The sequence below is a fragment of the Crocodylus porosus genome, unplaced genomic scaffold (assembly GCF_001723895.1).
Source record: "Crocodylus porosus isolate Cpor-Errol unplaced genomic scaffold, CroPor_comp1, whole genome shotgun sequence".
Lineage (NCBI taxonomy): Eukaryota > Metazoa > Chordata > Crocodylia > Crocodylidae > Crocodylus > Crocodylus porosus.
Genome location: NW_017728911.1, coordinates 35,576,597 through 35,596,432, shown reverse-complemented (window position 1 = coordinate 35,596,432; position 19,836 = coordinate 35,576,597). Strand labels below are relative to the sequence as shown.

The 19,836-nt window shown below is 47.9% G+C and overlaps 1 protein-coding gene across 2 annotated transcripts in view; it reads right to left on the bottom strand.

The window, feature by feature from the left end:
* LRRK1 (leucine rich repeat kinase 1) overlaps positions 1-19,465 on the bottom strand; it is a 93,524-nt gene extending 74,059 nt beyond the window's left edge. For both annotated transcript variants that reach the window (XM_019533801.1, XM_019533802.1), the window contains exon 1: positions 19,252-19,465. In XM_019533801.1, the coding sequence (XP_019389346.1) occupies positions 19,252-19,375 (124 nt within the window). In that variant the 5' untranslated portion in view covers positions 19,376-19,465. The remainder of the gene's footprint in view (positions 1-19,251) is intronic.
* Positions 19,466-19,836: the final 371 nt, after the last annotated feature.

The following is a 19,836-nucleotide window of genomic DNA, read 5'->3' as shown; positions in this document are numbered from 1 at the left end:
CCAAGAGCACGCAGGGGTTGATGCTTCTGCAGCCCCTTGGAAGTGCTCCGGACTCCAAGCTGGGGAGAAATGCCACTCTCTGTAGCCCACAAGAGTGCCCTAACCACCAGACTACGGCTACTCCCAGTGAGTACTTCTGTAGCTCATTGCCTGGACCCCCTAAGCATCTGACTTGCATTCCTCTCCTGATCCCTTTCTGCACCAGCATACTCTTTTCCACGCAGCAGCACAGCTCTAGCAGGAGGGGTTGGCAGTGCCCACTCCCCACCTACAACATCGTGATGGTTCAGTGCACTTCAGGGAGCGGGATTCAAACCCCCTCCGAGAGAGGAAGGAATGCAATCCAGATCTCCCACGTCCTGAGCAAGCGCTTGCCTGAACGACCACATCCTCCTCCATTTGAAAAGGAAGCAGGAGCTGGTACCCGATGGCAGGTGTTTGTTGGGCACGCTCCGAGAATAACACCCTTTGTGGGGCTGGGGCCAACGGGCACCTAGCTCATGGTGGATCCCACCGTGTCAAACACTGACCTGCTCAGCACTCTCCATGCAGAGCGAGCTCACAAACCAGGTGCCTCTGGACTCAAAGTACCTCCAGCTGGCAGCTTAGCAGGGGGGTTCAGGATTGCAACTTTGGCCCGAAGTGTTATATTCTGCCTTGGCTCCTTTTTGGATCTAGCCTGAATTAACCAGCGATGATACAACTGACCATGCCAAACTGGTGGATTCAATTAATGCTTGATTCGCCAACCCTAGCAAACAGATGTATTTACATTTAACTATCCATGGCCCAAAATGAATATCGCCTGTCATTTAACTGCGTTCCATAACCAGCGACGCTGCTTTCTGCTTCGGGGAAACTGAACTTGCACCTCAAAAGCCTGAGAAAAAAAGAGCTGTCATTAAATCTTTAGCAACAGGAAGAGCCTGTGACTGCACCAGCTTACAAACAGAGAGAAAGTAAAGTTGATGAGTCACAGGCTGAGAAAAATTCTGCCCTCGGAGACAGTCGCACCCCCATCAAAAGTTAATGAAGTGCCGCAGACTTATAACACTCAATCCTTTCACTGCCGAGTTCCCCAAAGGAGAAAAAAGGAGCCTATTGCAAAGTAATAGGTCTCAGCGAGTCAGATTAATTACCCCGTTCCCAAAAGAAATAATGGTATCTTAAGAAATGACATATCAAATTCTCTGTGCTGCTCTCTCTGCTTGTCACGGGATTTACACTGGTGTTTTAAAGAAACTGCAATATTAAGAACAAATCTGCCAGAGCTAGAAAAGGAGGAGCCAGGGTAAATTAAATTCATGTAAACACATTTCTTAATTATGAAAAGGAAAGGATAATTATCTTTTGCTGATCCAAGAGTATTTTATTTCAAACAGATCAATGGCTGAATTGCCTTTAATGCAAGTATTTATGCAGATGGAGGGAAACGTTCGTTAAAATAACGTGAATTTTGCCTCAATGCATCATCTATTTTTGCACAGAACTGCTTTGAAACCTGGTATAAGTTCTCCTTAGGCTTCGACACTGCAAACACTTACCCTGTTCAGTAACTTCGACATATGTCCCAGGTCTCACTGAGGTCAATGCACATGTATGAAGTTTCTGAAAAACAAACTGTGTGGCTGACTGCCAAAGGCAAATGATACTGAATATGTGCTTAAAATGTCACCAAGGAAATTTAGGGTAGGCAGCTAATAAACAGCATCTCAGATCCGAGCAGCCATCAAAACGGTGAACAAAATGTTAGGGATTACTAAGAAAGGAATTGTAAATAAAACAGAAAGTATCATCCTGCCTCTTTATAAAGCTACAGTGGGCACATGGACTCAAGACGCAATGCCGCAGCAAATTGCTACCACGCAGTAGTGTTGTTGGGCACTAACCATGGCATGACGCCAGTGAGCCATAGTAACGAGCTACTGAGCAGCAGCGATAGGAAAAAACCGTGTGGCAATGGTACCGCACAGTAATGCCAATAATGCTTCTGCAAGTACTAAATGACCACGCAGTAACAACTGCAGAGTCCGTCGCACATGTAGACGGGGCCAGTGTGTCCACACATCCCATACTGCACCCAGCTTTGCTCCCCACCGAAAAGGATATAGAAAAACTGGAGAAGGTACAGAGAAAGCAAACAAGGACGGTAAGTGATATGGAGGAGCTTCCAGTGAGAAGAGACTAAAGAAGCCAGGCCTATTCAGTTTAGAAAAACGGGACACGATAAGGGTCGAAAACATACTAAATGGCAAAGAGAAAGTAAATAGGGATTTATTATTGCAGGGTTGGGCAAAATGTGGCCCGCAGACCAGATGCGGCCCACCAGGCCATTCTATCCGGCCCACGGGACCCCTAAAAATTTAGAAAATTCATATTTATCTGTCCCTGACTGCCTGTCACGCGGCCCTCAATGGTTTGGCAAAACTCAGTGAGTGGCCCTCCGCCCAAAATAACTGCCCGCCCCGTATTATTGACTCCCTCTCAAAATACAAGAACTAGGGGTCACAAGCTGAAACTAGTAGGCAGTAAGTCTAAAACGGACAAAAGGAAGCTCTTTTTCACCCAGCATGGAACTAAAGCGCGGTGCTCGTTACTCCAAGATGTGGAAGCTGCCCGTTTGGCCAGATTCAAAAAGGGACTGGACACATTTGTGGAAGAAAGGGGCACTGGTACCTATCGAGCACGGGAGTTAGGGGGACAGCCTCCGAATCAGAACTTCCTTGACCTCCAGTGCTGGCGGCTGCAAGTGGAAGAGGAACAGGAGAGAAACTCTGCTCATACCCAGTTCGCTCTCCCTTTCAGCATCCGCTCTCCGCCTCCGCGCGACACACGACACTGGGCAAGATGGACCTATGGTCCATCCCAGTAAATGACAGTGCTTATGTTCTTATTAGGGAAACTTTCTAACCCAGGGTAGCTAAGCACTGGAACAGGTAAGAAGAGAGACTGTGGCATGTCTGTTGTTGGAAGATCCTAAGCGCAGGTCAGACAAGCACTTGTTTGGGGGTGGGGGGTTTAAACACAGATGGTCCTGCCTGGAGCAGCACACTGGACTAAATGGCCTCCTGGTGCTCTTTCCAGCTCTGTTTTTCTATGATTCTAGGTCTTGTTGTATTTGGTCAGGAAGGTGCCAATCTTGCTACTGGGGTAGCAAAGCGCTTGGATCTAAGCAGGTGAGTTTGTTTCACACGCTTCAGCACATGCTCGCAGGCTTTACTGGGTAGGAGTCAAAAATGATTACAGGACAATGCACGGGGTACAGTGAGTAGCACTGCATACTGTTAACACCCCGTTATAATAAGAGGTCTCTGGAACTTTGCAAGCTTTTAAACCCCTTCAGTTTTTATTTTCCTAGTAAAAATGCAGCCATAACTACCCCTCCAGCCCAGAACTGCCCCACTGGACTTGCACACCGCTCACCCCTTGGTGTTTGTGGCTGCATGAACAAAGGTAGCAAACGGCATCCATTTGGACCATGGAGAGGGTTTGATCTGGGTTCACCTCCCTTTAACCCATGGATATGACCACAAGCAAAAAAGAAATCCAATGTGCCCATCCTTCCCATTCGCTCCCCTGCATCCTCCATCTATCCTCGCCCTTCCCCTGCCTATCCTTACCCCATTCTTCTCTTTCTCCTGAGGGCAGTAAGCAAACCAAGCCCAAGAAAAAAACCGTCGGCATTCACTGACTGTAGAAGGATTTCCCCTCCTGCTGCTGCTGGAACCGCGCAGGCTGCGAGAAAGGAACCGACTCTGGAAATATCGCCTGCTTTGGATTTCAGTGTCTTCGAAGGGTCATCACGGCTTCACCCTAGATTGTGCAACTGCTGGCTTTTCCAAAATAATCCACTGGAAGAAGCTGTTTACAGACAGAAGAAAGACAGACCGACAGACCTGACCCCACTTCACTTTGCAGCCACGAGAGAGCTGCCGGAACGCGACGGCGACCGTGTTGCTTGAACAGAAAGAAATGCAATAAAAATGACATCGATGCTTTGAATTATTAAAAGGACCCACAGATTTCAGAATTCCCAGCAGCTCTGTAGCTTCTAAGGCCCTGTTTGTAACAAAGGTGCTTAAAATATATGATTTTTAAAGCAACGATATTCCTTCGCTAGGAACAGAAATGAGTGCTGGCAGTTAAACACCACTGCGAGCTGTCAATGTGCCTGTGAACAGCAGCACAATGCAAGAGTGTGCTACGCAGCAAAGTATTACCTCTACCTCTATCCACCATCGCACCTGGCCGCTAAAATAACCCTATTACCTGCTTGGAGAAATACCTGCATATGACTGCTTTGAAAAGGGCTGCATAAGTAGTCCCTGTCATCAATAAAGCCAAAACCCTTTTGGAATGAACAGAAATACACGTTTACCCGGTACGCAAGGATACCCTGAAATGGCACAGAGAAGGTACAGCTGAGAGGTGCACTGGAGGGTAAAATGAGCTTAGGAATTAACCAGTTTCAATAAGTAATTGCAAAATAATAATTCAAAACTGTTACTAACCTGGTCATCATTTAGGGAGCGCTTCCACAAAGCGGCCCAAAAGCTCATTATTTAAGACCGTCTCCCATCAGTGATGCTCCATTAAGCTATTAATTGCTCGAACTGTTAACCGCCTCGCACTGCTTCAGCAGAAACAGCTCCCAGGCTCCCCTTCTTGCAGCCTGTAGCTGAAGCCTCTTTTGGCTGAACGGATGCCTCTTTGTCTGAGATAACCACTGCATTTTAGCCTTGACAGTCATTTTCATCTCCATGGCCCATTACAGTGAAATTCAACCCTTGGGTTCTTCAGAGAGGACTAGGGAATTGGGGGCAGGGGTGGGGAGAGAGCAGCTCCAGGCTGACCTCAGGCAGTCCTTCAACGGGACCAGATGGCTGGGGCTGAGGTTTAGTGAATTCATCTTTTGCCATTTTGATGCTTGAACATTGTCAGAGATTGAAGGGAAAAGGGACAAGGTGCAAAATAGCACAAGCTGGTAAAACACCACCTCCACACACCGTCTCCTCCCACAACACATGCAAAGATACTGAATTCTTTGCAGTGATCATCCAAAGGAGCTAGAATAGTTCTTAGTATTAATAATCATGAGACACACGGAAAGTCACACTACTTCCAATGAGCCACTCGGCCCACCCGTGCTACCATTTCCTTACTGTTTCTTTGCATTTTTAGAACGATTGAAACTAATAACGTTGAACCTTGGCCTTAGACAAAGTCCAGTCAATGGAGAGACTCCCACTGACATTGATGAACCTCGGATCAATCTGCTAGAACGGTGGTCGGCAACCTGTGGCCCGGGGGTCCCGCCAAGCTAAGGTGGCAACGGCAGTCGGCAGACTGTCTTCAGACAGAGCTGTGCAGATTTGGCCCACCGTTGCTGAAAGGTTGCCAACCTCTGCACTAGAGGCTTTATGCACAGAGTTGTGTAGGATAGTGCCTTCTGCCCAGAAAATTCTCCGAGAGACTGGAAAAAACTCTCAGGCCAAACCAAAATGAGAAGTCAGGGTCGCAAAGAGTTTTGCAAGACAAAAGCCCATAAAAGAAGAAATTCAGGTCAATCAAAATGTCCTGTTGCAATAAAGCACGGTGTTCCATTTTGACCATTAAATAGATTTACTTTAATTAGCAGACATTGCAGAACAGATTTTGCTTTTAAAAGTGGCAGAAAGCTGTGGTTTAACAAGTTGCATTTCCTTCCCCTCCCCACCCACTTTTATCAGGAAATTAATCCAAACTGGCCTTTTCCTGCAAGCAGTTCCAGTGTCAATAAATTCACATTTTCAGACAAAAGATGTTTCACCGGATCATTCTTCCCAGGTCTACTTGAGAGCTCAAAGCACCTGGTTAGTTAGTTAGTAAGGGCCAGATGCCGGCACTGTTGCTGACGCCGAGTAGCATCTTACTCCTACTTTGCAGTGAGCTTGAAAACACATTTCACAAACCCCCGCCAAGGTCTTGGGGTTTCCAACTCATTAAAAAAAAACCAACAAAAAAACCCAATAACTCCACCCTCTCCCAGCTGGGGTTACAGAAGGAAAGGAAGGCCCTGGCCTCTCTCAAAAACAGGACAGGGAATTTGGATCGTTTTGCAAACAGCCAGAAGTGGCTGCAGTGTGAGATGCCAGTCTGACCAAGGAGGGAGGGGGGCTAGCTCTTTGACACCAAATGTAGCAGAGGGAAGAAGTACCCCACTGCCCATGGCAGTGCTGTAGGACAACAAGTTGTTTGTGGGGAGCACGAGTTACTTCCCTTTGCTAAGCTGGTAAAGTTAAACCTAAGCCCCGCAGCAGGTCCTACCTGCAGCTCTTGACCTGGGCTTTTCTGTGCAGTGAAAACAGGGTGATCTGACCCTGTACTGGGCATCCCTCCCACCCCGCGTGCCACAGAGCTCGCTGGGCTGCAGGAAGAGCGCAGCGACAAACCGTGTCGATCCACCAGCCCTTCTTCATGAACAAGGGCGGCAGACGGTACTGCAGCCGTCTCCGGTGAGCAATTTGATATCCCCGCTAGTGAGGAAACTGCAGAACTGGGCTGGCGGGAGGGTGAAATGATGCCTCAGCAACTTGGACAAGGAATCACACCCCGGCTTCTCACTCTGCACAATGCTAACGATGACTCATTTTCCAGACGGAGGGGAAAGCTTTTCCTGGGCTCACGTGGCTCAATTTAACCATACATCTATTATTTAAACACATTTGAGCAACTTTTCTTCACTCTGAGCCCCATTGCCAGGCCAGTGGAAAAGAGGATGTAAAACAGAGCATCATCCGCAGCATATCCAGTGCAAATGTTCATCGGTGCCAGTTTCCCTGAAAGGGAGCAGAGGATTGTATGATCTTACAGGGCCAAACACAAGACCTAGAGGAATGTCTCCAAGTTAACCAGATGTGGAGGAAATCCTGAAGAGATCTGCTGCTGTTCGAGTATAATTTAGTGTTGTTTAAAAAAACCTCACTCAAGTCCCAATACCTCACCTGCTAAACTTTGTCTTGCGTATAAAATTTGTCCACTGAGATAAAAGGCCTTCATGAGAAAAGCCTTTGTGAGAAAAGCCCTGGCAAACGGAGTTATGCTGAAGCTGAGAGACTGACCATGATGAGTTGCTGGAAATGCCTGATTCCAAACTCATGTCACATGCAGGGAAAACTGTTTGTCCAATGAAAAGGGGAGTGAAAAAATAAAACTTTGAGGAAGGAAAATGCCTCGGGCTTTTCTTCCCTTGCCCCACTCAGGGCTGGATGATAACTGTGCAGCAGATCAAGACAGCTGCAACCCGAGCTGTGTATTTATGCGCCAGTTCCTGTAGCGAACAATCTGCCTCGGCCTGCGGTCATTTGGACTGCCAAGATTATTTCCTTTTTTGAAGGGTCTGAGTGCAAGTGGGTCAGTTTTTCCTATGATTTCATGGCATGATGCAAATGCAAGGGAGACCTTAATGCCTTAAAGCTTATAGCTCATTCAAGGACGTGCACATCAGCATCTCCCAAGAGCACTGTGAGCCCGTGACCTCAGCGTGGCAGGAGTTCAAAGCTTGTTCACACCTGCAGGGCACAGCTGTGTTCACGAGCCACGGCTGTAGCTCTGTAAGGTCAGGAAATAGCGGCATTCGAGTGTCACGCTGCAGGGTGCAACTTGTCTCGAGCAGTCATTAGGAAAGACTCTCCGCCTCCACGACAACGTTGCTCAAAGCTGCTCTTCCAAGTGCTGCATCGCAACCTACAGGGATTGATGGTACGATCTGGTGGGGCAAACCCCCGTGATGTGTGGCATCGCACAGACAGATGCTCAAATGGGCGTTGTTTCATATTCTGTCTCCAGCTCCATAAGCAAGTGGGCACCTGCTTTTTTGTCCTTTCACACAACCTCCAAATGATTGTTTGAAGTGCCTTAGCGAGCATTTGCTGGCTAAACTTCCTGTCTTTGTATCCTAAGACAGGACAGGCAGACAAATCAGCAGCTCCCCTTTGGCCCTCTGGCCCCAGGCACCGAAGGGGAAGAGGTTAAACTTTTAACTTGATTTATTCTTTTAACTGAAGTGCTGCTGTGATCTCAGCTGGTTTGCAATAGTTTGGTACGAACCAGAGTGGCAAGAAGGATTGGTAAGGAAAAAAAAAAATCCTATAGGCAAGAGCAAACAAGAGAAACCCGGCTCATTCACTGAAGAAAAATGGGCACAATCAAAGGGGACTTTCCACTGAACCCAGTGCCTTGCCAGGGACTTTCATATGAACTAATTCACCTGGCACAAGCATCTCTCACCCACCCCCACATTCCTTAAAGAGTTTTCAAAATCCCGGTGGTGACCAGCTATTTTTTTTTAGCAGACCAAAAGTATTATAAAGCCAAGACCATAACCGTTCAACAGAGGCCTGTCTCTGTGGGCCTGCAGAATAAAATGACCTCCTGCCCATTTACCTCCAGTAAAGGCAAGACATACTGGTAAGCAATGCAGAGATACCGACAACGTCTCTATCTACAGACTCCACGGAGGATCAATGAAGAACTCTAAAAAGAGCATCACTGTTCTCCTGGAGAAGCCAAAGTGCTCACTGACATTAAAATCCACCCAATGCAGGGGCAGGGAAAGAAGGGAACAGAGATCTCTGAACCCCAAAATGCACAGGAAAATTAAGATGATCCAGCTTCTAAGTGGATGATTCACTTGTATCGCAAGGACTCGGTGATTTCATTCCAGTCCTAGAATTAGAATAGTTTGCAAATACGCTGTTATATAGAAGGCATCTCTGCTCATCTGTCTTCCTCAGATATATTTTCAACTGGAGAATACACATTAAACATGCACAAGTGCCATTTGTCTTCTCTCTGATTCCTTGGAGGTCACGGTCTGTATACAGCCTATACCAAGCAGAGGGAGGATAACAAACCCGAAGGCCTGTGCAGGAGAAGGTGGATCTGAATAAAGCGCAATCACCCGTGGAAGCCAAAGGAAAATGGCTCAGTATCATAAGGGCTGGTCAACATTTTTGTTTCAAATTTTTAGCACCAAAACACGGTCCTACTTTGCAATGATTACCTGAGGGGTTTGTTTCTTTTGAAATCTGCCAATTTTACGCACTGTTACCTGAACTTAAATTTTTCTCTAGGGTTCGGTTTTCCATTGGAGAGGGAAAAAAAGAGCACTTGCACGTACAAACATCAATCCAAGTCCCCTGCGCCCAGCAGTACCTGGAACCACCATGGCAGCAGCACACAGTTGTGAGCAGGGCCCCGGGGATGTTCAGATACACACAACCACCTAGTCCGCACCTCGGGAGCTTGCCTGCCTTCATTCAGGAAAGCTCCCACCCCGCAGCTTGTCCTTAACTTTAAAGACAAGCACAAATGCTGTCCAGATTCAGGAGCTAATTTAAGTCAAGACACGAGTGAATGATAAGAACCATAGGAAGAGAGCAGTGGTGGAGTCAAAAGTACTGAGAGGACATGGTCACCCACGTTCAAGAAAGATGAACTCAGGATGCAACCACTGCTAACAAGGGCCACTCCTGAGCAGATCAGAAGGTCGTTGGAGAAGAGCTCCCAAAAGAGCATGGCTGGTTTAGTTTAGCAAAAGGGTCTTAAACTCAGCCGCCCCTGCACGCCACATCCAGACCACGGTGCTGCTAGCAGGCCGGATCTGGCAGTGAGGTGAGTGGTAGGATGAGCGGCAGCAACAGGCTCCATGCCTGGGAATTTAGGAGTGGGACCCAGCTCCCAAATTCCCAGCCCTTCGAACAGTCCTGTGAGCTGGATGAAACAGCTGCATGGGCCGCATCTTTGACACCTGTGGCCTAGCAGAACAGACCGAGAGGAGGCAGAAGACATCAGAGGTTGAACACTGGGGAAGAGGAGTAGGATGGAGGGAAAGGGACCAACTGGACAGGATTAAATTTAGGACTGCAAATTCGAAGCTTTCCAGCTCTCAGAGCAGCCTGCAACATCCTTCCAGGAAGTGGAGCAACAACCTGATGCAGCTCATAAGGTTCATGGATGGGATTCATCGTAGTCTGTAGTAGTAGGCAGCTGGATTCAATGATCTAGGTGCCTTCACGTGAGCACCCATGCAGGTCCAAAGGCTAACTGCAACCCAGGCCAGGGAAATACTTGAGCAGACGCTTAACTTTAAGCATGCATTCAAGAGAAGTGCATTCCTGAATCAGGGCCTGGGTGTGACAGTGACACTTGGGCAATTATTGACACGAGCGCTCAGTACTAGCTCAGAAACCAGCCCAGCCCTTCAGGTAGCTGTCAGTCCAGAAAGTGCATGCAGTGATGTGCCGCTGGCATTTTAACCAGTGGCTCCCACAAAGCCAATCTCCCTTACTCTGGGGCAGAAGCTAGGCACCAGAAAAGCTGCTTGCACAGGTGAGGGAGGGACTGGAGATCCTGCAAGTTGGTTCTTTCACTAAACAGAAGCTCGTTTTCATTAAGAGGAAGGACGCAGCATGAGGCAAACCAGCTTCCATGTGTGTATTCTGCTGAAAGCATGTAGATTTTGTTCTGCAAATAACCCCAGGAGAATCAGAGCCATAATTAGATGCTGAAAATGGGGGGGCTAGATGTTAATGAACGATACAGTGTTATAGCTAAAGTAGGAGAGGGAAAAAAAAGCCTTTCCATTAATGATGGGAGAAAGCATCTGTTTGATGCAAAAATAGAAGCTTTTTCAAAGTCTCTCCAACTTCTTTGATGCGTCAAGGAGGGAGATGCTGGAGGAGTATTCGTCTGACATGATTATCTGCTCCCCTTTTGAATCGTGCTCCCCAGACAGGCTGTTGCTGCAAGGTGGGGGCCACACTGAAGTCTATGTCAATTTGAAGCCTTGGAACTGCAGCTTCCTGGCTTTCCAATTAAGCAACAATTACCCAAATTCAGATGCTCCATCCCCAGAGGAGGGGAAGGCAGGGAGGGGCGGACCAACCCAGCCCCCACACCACCAAAATTCGAGCCAAGTGACTGCAGATAAAAAGATCTCCTTCTACAGTTTTTTTTCCATTTACGCCAGATCGTTGGAGCAATACTCTGAGTACTGAAGCACAAAGCACTACCATTTCCACAGCAACCACAAAACATACCAAGAATATTTGAGCTAAATTTATCCTGACTTCTTGTTTCTTTACGTTTGAATCACTACTTTGGGGCTTGATTTTTCCACAGCTTTCCACAGGGTGCAGAGAGGGGTTTACCGGCAGTAGGGTTTTTCCGATGACTTGTGGGATTCTGCTGTGAAAGGCTGCAAGTCGTTTACCTGTCATTAGAAAGCAGGGGGGAAACGAGGGAAGGATGGACTCAAATGTTCCCCAAGTACAATGCCGGTGCTAAGGAGGTGCATCTGCGGCCTCCAGCATGGGAGAACGTCTCGACACTCCCCTGACACAGGGAAGTGCTCTTGTTCCCATTCTCCAGACGGCAAGCTGAGACTAAGACCCAACTCTAGCTCCCCCCTGCCAGTTATAAGTAGCATTTATGGCTGCTTACACGTGTGCTCGGGGGTGGCATTTTAATTAGAGCGGTTCCTGGACAGCCACTCTAATTAAAAACGCCTCACTGCCACATGTATCAAGCCCCTGCATGCTTTAAAATGGCCACGAGATGCTTTATCTGAAGTTCATCTGATGAAGTTTAGATAAAGCATCCCTACGGCCATTTTAAAACATGTGGGGGCTCCACACATGTGATAGAGACGCAATGCTGGAGTGCTCTAATTAGAACACAAATGAGCACATGTGATTCAAATGAGCCACAAAAGTCGCTTAGAAAGATGTTCAGCTCCTACAGCCCCTTTCACAACATATACCATCCTTAGGAGGATACATTTATGCTCTGCTACGATTCAATCCTGCACAGGTAGGCACAGAAAATCTATGCAAGTCCCAGCAACCTCCCACGCAGAGAAAACCCACAACGAGGGACAGGGAGCATATGGCACAGGAACTAAAAAACATATCCACATCTCCAGGGCCCAGGCGAATGCAGTATCCACTGTGCCCACTCTTAATTTTATGCCAAATATGCCCCTTAGGATTTTAGCATCCTAAACTCAATTGGGAAAAGCACTTTCCTTCTAGGTATGTAGGTGGCTATGCCATTTGCTGCTGAGGATGCATGAGGAGGGGTTATTTTAGCTTTACACTAACAATACGTGCACAATGTGTGCACATGCCAGCCAGCACTGACCAGCAAATTCATGGAAATGAGCCATTTTCAAAAGAAACAGTGTGCCATGCTGGGTCATGGGTGGCTGGGTCTGGCAGTCACCCAGGCTCTGAAGAAGCAACCAAGATGTGAGAGGAGCAGGCTGAGTCCAAGCATAAGGGGCCAGAAGCCAGGAAATCTGTCTGAGGAACCGAGGCAGAGATGCAGAGGGTCAGGCAGCCAGCGGGGTTGTTTCAAACTAGAATCAGATTAGAGAGCCAAAGGATCAGGACAAACTCAGGGTCCGGGGGGAAGCCAGGTTGAGTAGCCAAAGCATCTGTCAGAGAGCCAGCAGGGCACGAGAGGAGGGCAAGGCAGCCTGGCTACACAGTTGAACCCTGGTGCCCAGACACTTCCTCTTCCTAGGAAGGGGTAAAGGGTGAGCTAACTCTGGCTGGCGACTCCACTTGCAGGTAAAGGGCCAGAAAGCAGGTTCTGACCACCTGTGTCCACCCTGATGCTCGGCTGTGGAGGTGGCAGACTGGGATGAGCAGCCGCGGCAGGCAGGCCAAGGCCCCCAGTTTAGGGCCACAGGCTGGAGCAGTGAGGTGCTTGCTGCCAGGCAGAAAAGCCAACAACAAAAAAAAATTCTCCTTAGTTTCAATTCTGCAACAGTCCCTGACGCCCACATCATCGGTGCTGCAGCAGGATCGCAAAGAGGCAGTGAAACTAAGTGGGCAATAGCCAACGGATGTGTCCTGCCCACATACACGTCTCAAACTTCCACAGTCCCAGGCAGACGTTTCACCTGTGTGCCCTGGGGATAAACTCCGTTGTCTGCTTTGTAACTTGACTGCACTCTGCTTAACTGCAGAGTAACTGTAGGCGCCTCCTTTGCAACTAGCTGCATCCCTTAACTGGCCCAGAACAAGTGGAGGGGGAGCAGCTGTCAATGGGCTGCTATAAAAAGCTTTGGCAATGATGGGAGTTGGTCACTATTACAATTTGCTCCATTTTCCAGGAGCCTAATAGCAGCCCCAAAACTGCTTACAGAGTTCAGACAAGTGCATACGGCAGGGAAGTCCATGGGGTTCGCCAGTCCCAAAGCAATGTGCTTAACTGGAGCCCATCGTATACAGACTGATACAGCCTGTGCTTCCTGTTACTGGCCCCTGGAGTAAAGCTAGCTGGAGGAAGCCTACCCCCACGCTACAACCACACTTCCAGTAGCAGCACAGACATAGCAGCATCCCCATTTGCAAAGAAGTGTATAATACCACCAGCTAAAGGATGACAAAAAAATAAGCCATTACTATTATACCCTAGAAGATGTCTTCTTAGCTAATCGTTGCACAGCCATGGCTGTTTTCATCTGGTGTCACACTTCAGTTCTGTTTGGCTGGAGAGAGTAAGAACATTATCGGGACCGCTTGAGCGTGTGATGATTTCGTTGCTTGTATTAGCTGCACTGAGGCCCCAATCCTGCCAGAGCAGGCCCATGTGCCCACACAGAGACTGCTGGGTAGGGGCTAGGCAGTAACAGGGTGAACCGAGAGTCCTATGCCCTGATCAGCAGACTACCTTAGAGTTGGGATAAAGCACAGGTTCAAGAAGGACCATAACTGAGGCTATTAAGGAATCAAATTTGGCCAGGCAGCTGATTCAGAGGAGGATGGCAGAAAAACCCAGCCGCATCCTGAACTGTGAACGTTTCCTCTGGCCTGGTGGCATGACGCCGAGCAGAAATGAGCAGCACCATTTGGAGGCCACCCTTACAAGGAAAGTCACAAGCTGCCAACTAAACGACTCTTGACGGTCAGCGAGGACCAGACCTGGGGCCTGCTGTCCATGGAAAGACACTTACGGACTTCAGTGGGACCTGGACAAGGTGCCGATGGGCTTTTGAAACTATAAATTAGGAATATGGAGCATGATTTTCTTCCACGTGTAAAGTTCTGTATAATGCTACTGGCAAAAACATGAGTTGGCTGCCGGGGGGGGGGGACGACCTTGTGAGCAAACGTCAAATGTGCATGCATACCATCCATTGCTATGTTTGCAGTGCAACTGTATGCAGAGACAAGAAACCTTTCCCCCAATCCCAGAAATTCAGCTCTTGCCTTCAGAGCTGCTTTCGAATCGTGCGTCGACAGAAAAGACACAAAACCTTTTTCAGAAAGGTTCTGTTTGCAGCAGATTTCCACCTGCCGCTCTTCTCTTACATTGTTCCCATTAACACTGCCTAAACTCCCTCCCACTGCACATTAAAGAGGAAGCCTCATTTTTTTCTCGTCCAGATAAATCTCACGTTTTGCCCAGGCTGGACCTTGCTTCTGCTTCTAGCAACGCTGCCGTGGAAGACGTTTGGAGTCAGTGCCAACATCTCAGCCTGTGCGCGCGCTTCCTGCCATCCCCCCTGCTGCCTGGGCCTCCAGTTCCTTTTTCTGTTCCCTTCCCCATGGCAGGGGTTTGGAACAGGTTTCTTTCTGCAGCTCGTTGTAGTGACAATCTCCTTTGCTACACGGCAGTCCTTGTCTCTCCAACTCCCACTCCTGCTGGTGACATTTAAGGACTCCAGTGCTCGGCATTGTTATTGTGCGGGTTGTCTCACTGTGGAGCTACCCTCCTTGAGCCCAGCACGACGCTGAGACCTTCTGGTTCTTCACGACCCCAGGGCTATGGCTTGAGATCTCCCCGCTTTTGTTGCTATAACTGGATTCCTACTGCCACCAAAAGCAAGCCCTGGCTCCCCTGCCTACTGCCTTCTGGGCTGCTCTTGTTCTCTTCCCCTCCCTAGTTTCTTGATTATCCAACTCATCAGTGACAAGGGTCCAATTCTGCAAACTACCCGGTGCGTCCTGAGCACCACTGCTCCTGCTGATTCCAACACGGCTGCTCCCGAGTCCTGCAGCCCATACAGGCCACTGCGGTATCAAGCGTGTTCACCCATGCTTCCTCCCTTTTCTTATATGCAAGGGCCATGATTTTCAACTATAGAAGAATTTTGGGCGCCCACCCTGGGAGGCACAGAAGAGGCCATCCTGGGAAAAATCCCCTTTGAGGAGTCTTACAAAGGCACCCAACATCACTGTTAGCTTCTGAAACATCTTAGCCCAGATAAATACAATATGCAGACACGTAGCTTGGGCTGTGCACAACACCCAGCTTCGTCTGCTGGGCCCTGGAGCAGCCTGACTTTCTACAGCAGGGCCTTGTCCCCCCTCACATTTGACCACTTCTGCAGAATGCCCTTGTTTGAATAGATTTAAAAATAAAAGCAAGTTACTGTCACAGAAAGGCACTTCCTATTTCTGCCTGCCGCTTCCTACTTCTGTTTCTGGGGAACATGTACAGTAAAGTCCAGCTCCTGTCTACTGCTTAGTTTTCTGCTCACAGGGTTACTTTACATACAACAGTCTCACCCAAAAGACACCACGTTAAAAGAGTTTTGAGCTGGGCTCATTATCCCTATTTCTGGCGTGTTAGTTTTAAACGAACAAAGTGCTCTAGATGGGTCGAGTGTGTTACCGCTCACCGTGCTTTACGACCACTTGCTGATTCTTGGACAGCGCATGTGAGGAGCTTTACATCCATTTTTAAGCTGGGGGAGGAACAAAAGATGAGCGCTCTCTCCAATGCTACATAATGCACCAGGACAAGGGCAGGGCAGGGCTAGGCCCTGCATCAGGCGCGACGACTCCTCACAAGCGTTGCCCTGTGCTCCCCAGAGACCGGGTGGCTCAGAAGTGCATTAGCAGAAATGCAGACCTAGCCATATATTCCTCTTTCCGTAGCAGGGAGATTCAGAAGCATATGTATTCAGGGGAATGAATGCAAGTTCCTGCCCTCGACAGTGAAGAACACACAACTCAGTGTTGCAGAACTTTTAAGAACTACAAGCAAAGAGCAAATCTGGGGGCCCCGTACACACGGGGTGTTCACTAGGCCTGTTCTGATCCCCCTTAATGGCACCCTGTGTTTTTTAATTTAAAGGTGGGCCCATAACAAGCAACATGAGAGGGCCGTGTTCTCCGTTTAGCTGCAAAGCAAACAGCACGAGCCAAAACAGCACAAGCTGCCACACACCCATCTACGCACATGTAATACCCTGGTCGAAGGAACGCGGCACTGATCACACCCACTTATTTCACAAGCCATTAAATGGGAACGATTTTTGATTACTGCCTCTTCGGCTAGATCCATGCCAGCCTCCGTGATTGCAAACCTGGCCCACAATGCAAATATAGCTGGATGTCGAAGGGACCTTTCTCCTTAAGGAAGCTAATTCAGATATGACCTAAATTGCTACCAAGCAATCACAAGACCTCTGCTGTAAAACTCTAGGATTCAAATAAACAACACACCCTATAAAGAGGAGACAATTCAGCGTGACATTAAGGAGATGGAGGAGGGAAGGACACACAAAACTGAAAGACAGCATCAGCACTTGGCGCTCTTGTGGTGCCTTCCAGCAGAGGAACACTTTCCAAGCACAGGTTAATTAGGCTTCCTCATACCCCTGAGAACTGATAACGGCTATCCAGGGAGCGTATCGACAACACAGCTAGCTTGCAGGTGAAGTAAAACAGATGTTCCGCTTGAAACAACATCAGGATGCAGCTCAGGACAGGAATATTGTGCCCAAGTGAAACAGTATGGGGACTCAGAGTAGACACGATAGGGCAGGGGTGGGCAAAATGTGGCCCAGGGGCCAGATGTGGCCCACCAGGCCATTCTGTCCAGCCCACGGGGTCTCTAAAAAAATTTAGAAAAACTAATATTAATCTGCCCTGGGCTGCCTGTCATGCGGCCCTCAATGGCTTGCCAAAACTCAGTTAAGTGGTCCTCTGCCCAAAATAACTGCCCGCCCCTAGAATAGGGCATGGGCTGAGCTGCTATAAATGGTCATTGCTCCGCTCAAGTCTATGCAGTTCTGACAATACAGGTTAGGCAAGGACCTGGCCCAAGGCTTAGGTGTCATGAAAAATGTCTATGGATATGGCAAAGAACCAGGACAGAGAAAGGCAGTTAGAAGAAAGTCCCTTGCTTACGAAAGTTTATGCTGCGCAAGCTTTGATTTAGTCTACAAGGTGCAAATCTACCCTACATTCTTGCAAGGGACCAAGATGCCAGGCTTGCATCCCATCTGGGGAAAGTGCTGCCAGGATCCTAGGGGCAGCAGCCAGATACTGAACCACGAGCCCCATCTGACTGTTTGGTAGCAGCCCCCCATACTTGTACAGGCCAGTCCTGCTCAGCTCAGGAGCACTCCCTGGGTTCTAGCACCATGAACACCTGTGGGGCTTCCCAGTGCTACGAGAGTCGCAGGAATTTACAGCTAGGATGCCACATGCTATTATCCTTCCAGGTGGTTATTCCACAAGGCACACAGCAACCAGCCTCCGGATCAGTATTAAAAGCATGTCAGCAGGAGCTTCACATGTGAAGGTTTCATGACTCACTACGTTCCTGCACTCAGTTGTGTAACTGGATCCCTGGGCAAGAACTAGCAAACATAGGGAGTGGACAGACAAACCAATGGCAAGGACTCCTGGCAGGAGTGAAGCAATTCTGAAGTGAACCAAGCTTCAATATACCCAGCGACCGCACGGAAAGCAAACTCGCCAGCACAACACATGGCTGAGCCCCATCTCCAGATCACACTGATGCTTTTCCCTAGCTGTTTATTACACGCAGTACCCTGCACATAATGCAAACATAATACTGGTAGATTTTGTTAGATTTTAGTTATCATCAACCCTTTTTTTTTTTTTTTTTTTAAACACAGTAAAGCAAAATTAAAGCTTCTGCAGAGAAAGTCAGAATCGATTACCTGGCAAATCTTGACTTTAAATCGTTTTCCTTCTCACCTTATCATTTATGGACAACTTAGCTTATTTACCACTATGGAGAGAAAAGCCTGGCATATCAAATATTACTAGAGCCACAAGTCTTTTACACTCACTTATCCTTACAGCAGATTAAAACTCTTCTCAAGGTATATTGCTTAGTATCGAACTGCATTTCTGAAGAAATGCAGATATCCAGCTTGGATATAGGAGTAGCCACTCAAGGCATGTATCTGAACCACTAGTACTAACAGTCTCATAACTATAAAAAGATACAGCTTTAAAAGACAGAAAATCGCACCCATGCTAGAATAAATACAATACATACAGGTAAAGCAAAGAGTTCCCGGAGCTCCCTGCAGTGTGAAATGTCTTTTGAAAAAGGTAAGGCGGCTGCTGAGTACAGTACCAGACTTTGCTTCATGGTTGCAGATGAAAATCCAAAATCAGGCTGCTCCAAAATAAGCTGCTAGCTTCCACTGAGATCTGCTTACTCACTAGACAGCGTCAAACACACCTTCAACCCACACTTGTAAAGAAAAGGCTACCTCCAAAGGAGCTGCTTATGACAGGGGGAGATGCTGGAACACAACATGCAGAACGGCTATTTCTTGTGGCTGGTTTTAACACGATTGCATTGGCATCGACAGCTCTAGCGACAAAAATCAGCCAGTGATTTTTGAAAAAGGAAAATCAGAACAAGAGCAAGCAGCAAATGGCAAAACTCCTTCTCAAAAGGGATTTCTGCCTGTTGATCCACGTTACAGAAACACGATCTCCTAATCCTCTCTCTGCATTTGTAACATGAAATCGGAGCAAGCTGCTGAATCACAGCTGACAGTAAAACTGGAGCAGGTTAGTCTCTGCCTTAGAAACGATGTTGATCTTAAGGATGTTTGTATCCTGGATACAAGCCATATGAGTAGTTGGCAACATATTCATTTTTATCAACCACGCAGCACACGTTATGTAAAAAATAATAGGTAAGTTGTCTTGGCCTAAAAACCAGAAGTGTCCCTAAACATGCGTGTATGGAAAGCTATTCCTATCTTCTTCCTACATAAACATCCTGATCTTGCGAGCAAAATTACCCGGCACACTTTGTGGTTTGGGGCTTAGATGTTGGGAGCAGCTTACTGGACTTAGGGTGCCCAGAACTCAGACTGCTCACAAGGTGCCCGACTCTCAAGTACTATTAAAACACGCAAGTCTATTTATGACTCTTCCAAAACAGGAGAGAAAAACAAATTGTTCCCTTTACCATTTTGTGGATCCATGTTGCTCTCTCTGCAAACGGCAGCTTCCTCAGTGCCCACGCACCAGTACATCCTGGGTTGTAGTCGTGAAGGGTCGAGATGCCACCTTTCCGCAGCATTTAAAATCATGTAGTGTTATCAAAGCCAAATGACCTTGGTCCAGGGAGAGGGCCTGAGAGGCACTGTGACTAGTCCCAGTCTGGGAGCAACCCCATTTGACCTGTTTAAAAACCAAAAGAGAAACAGTCAATCAGACAAATCTTTCCAGAAAAGGAACTGCAAGAGGTTTCTTCCTCTGCATGTACAAACATGGTCCCAAAGACACCACCTCGCAAAAGCACTTCCAGTGCGTGCACTGTATAAACGTGCTAAACCAGACACAGATCAACACAAGCCCCCAGCGATGTCCCCGCTGTAAAGAATGGTGCTGCGCCCAGGGTCTCTCAGCCAAATCATCTCCGGTCTTTTTTAGGACAAGGATAAGGCTATCATCATTGGCCTCTGGATAAGGACAGCAGCAGTCGGATCGGATCCTCTGCAGCCTAACAAGAAAGCCGATCACTGAAACAATGCAACCCCACAGGAGGGGA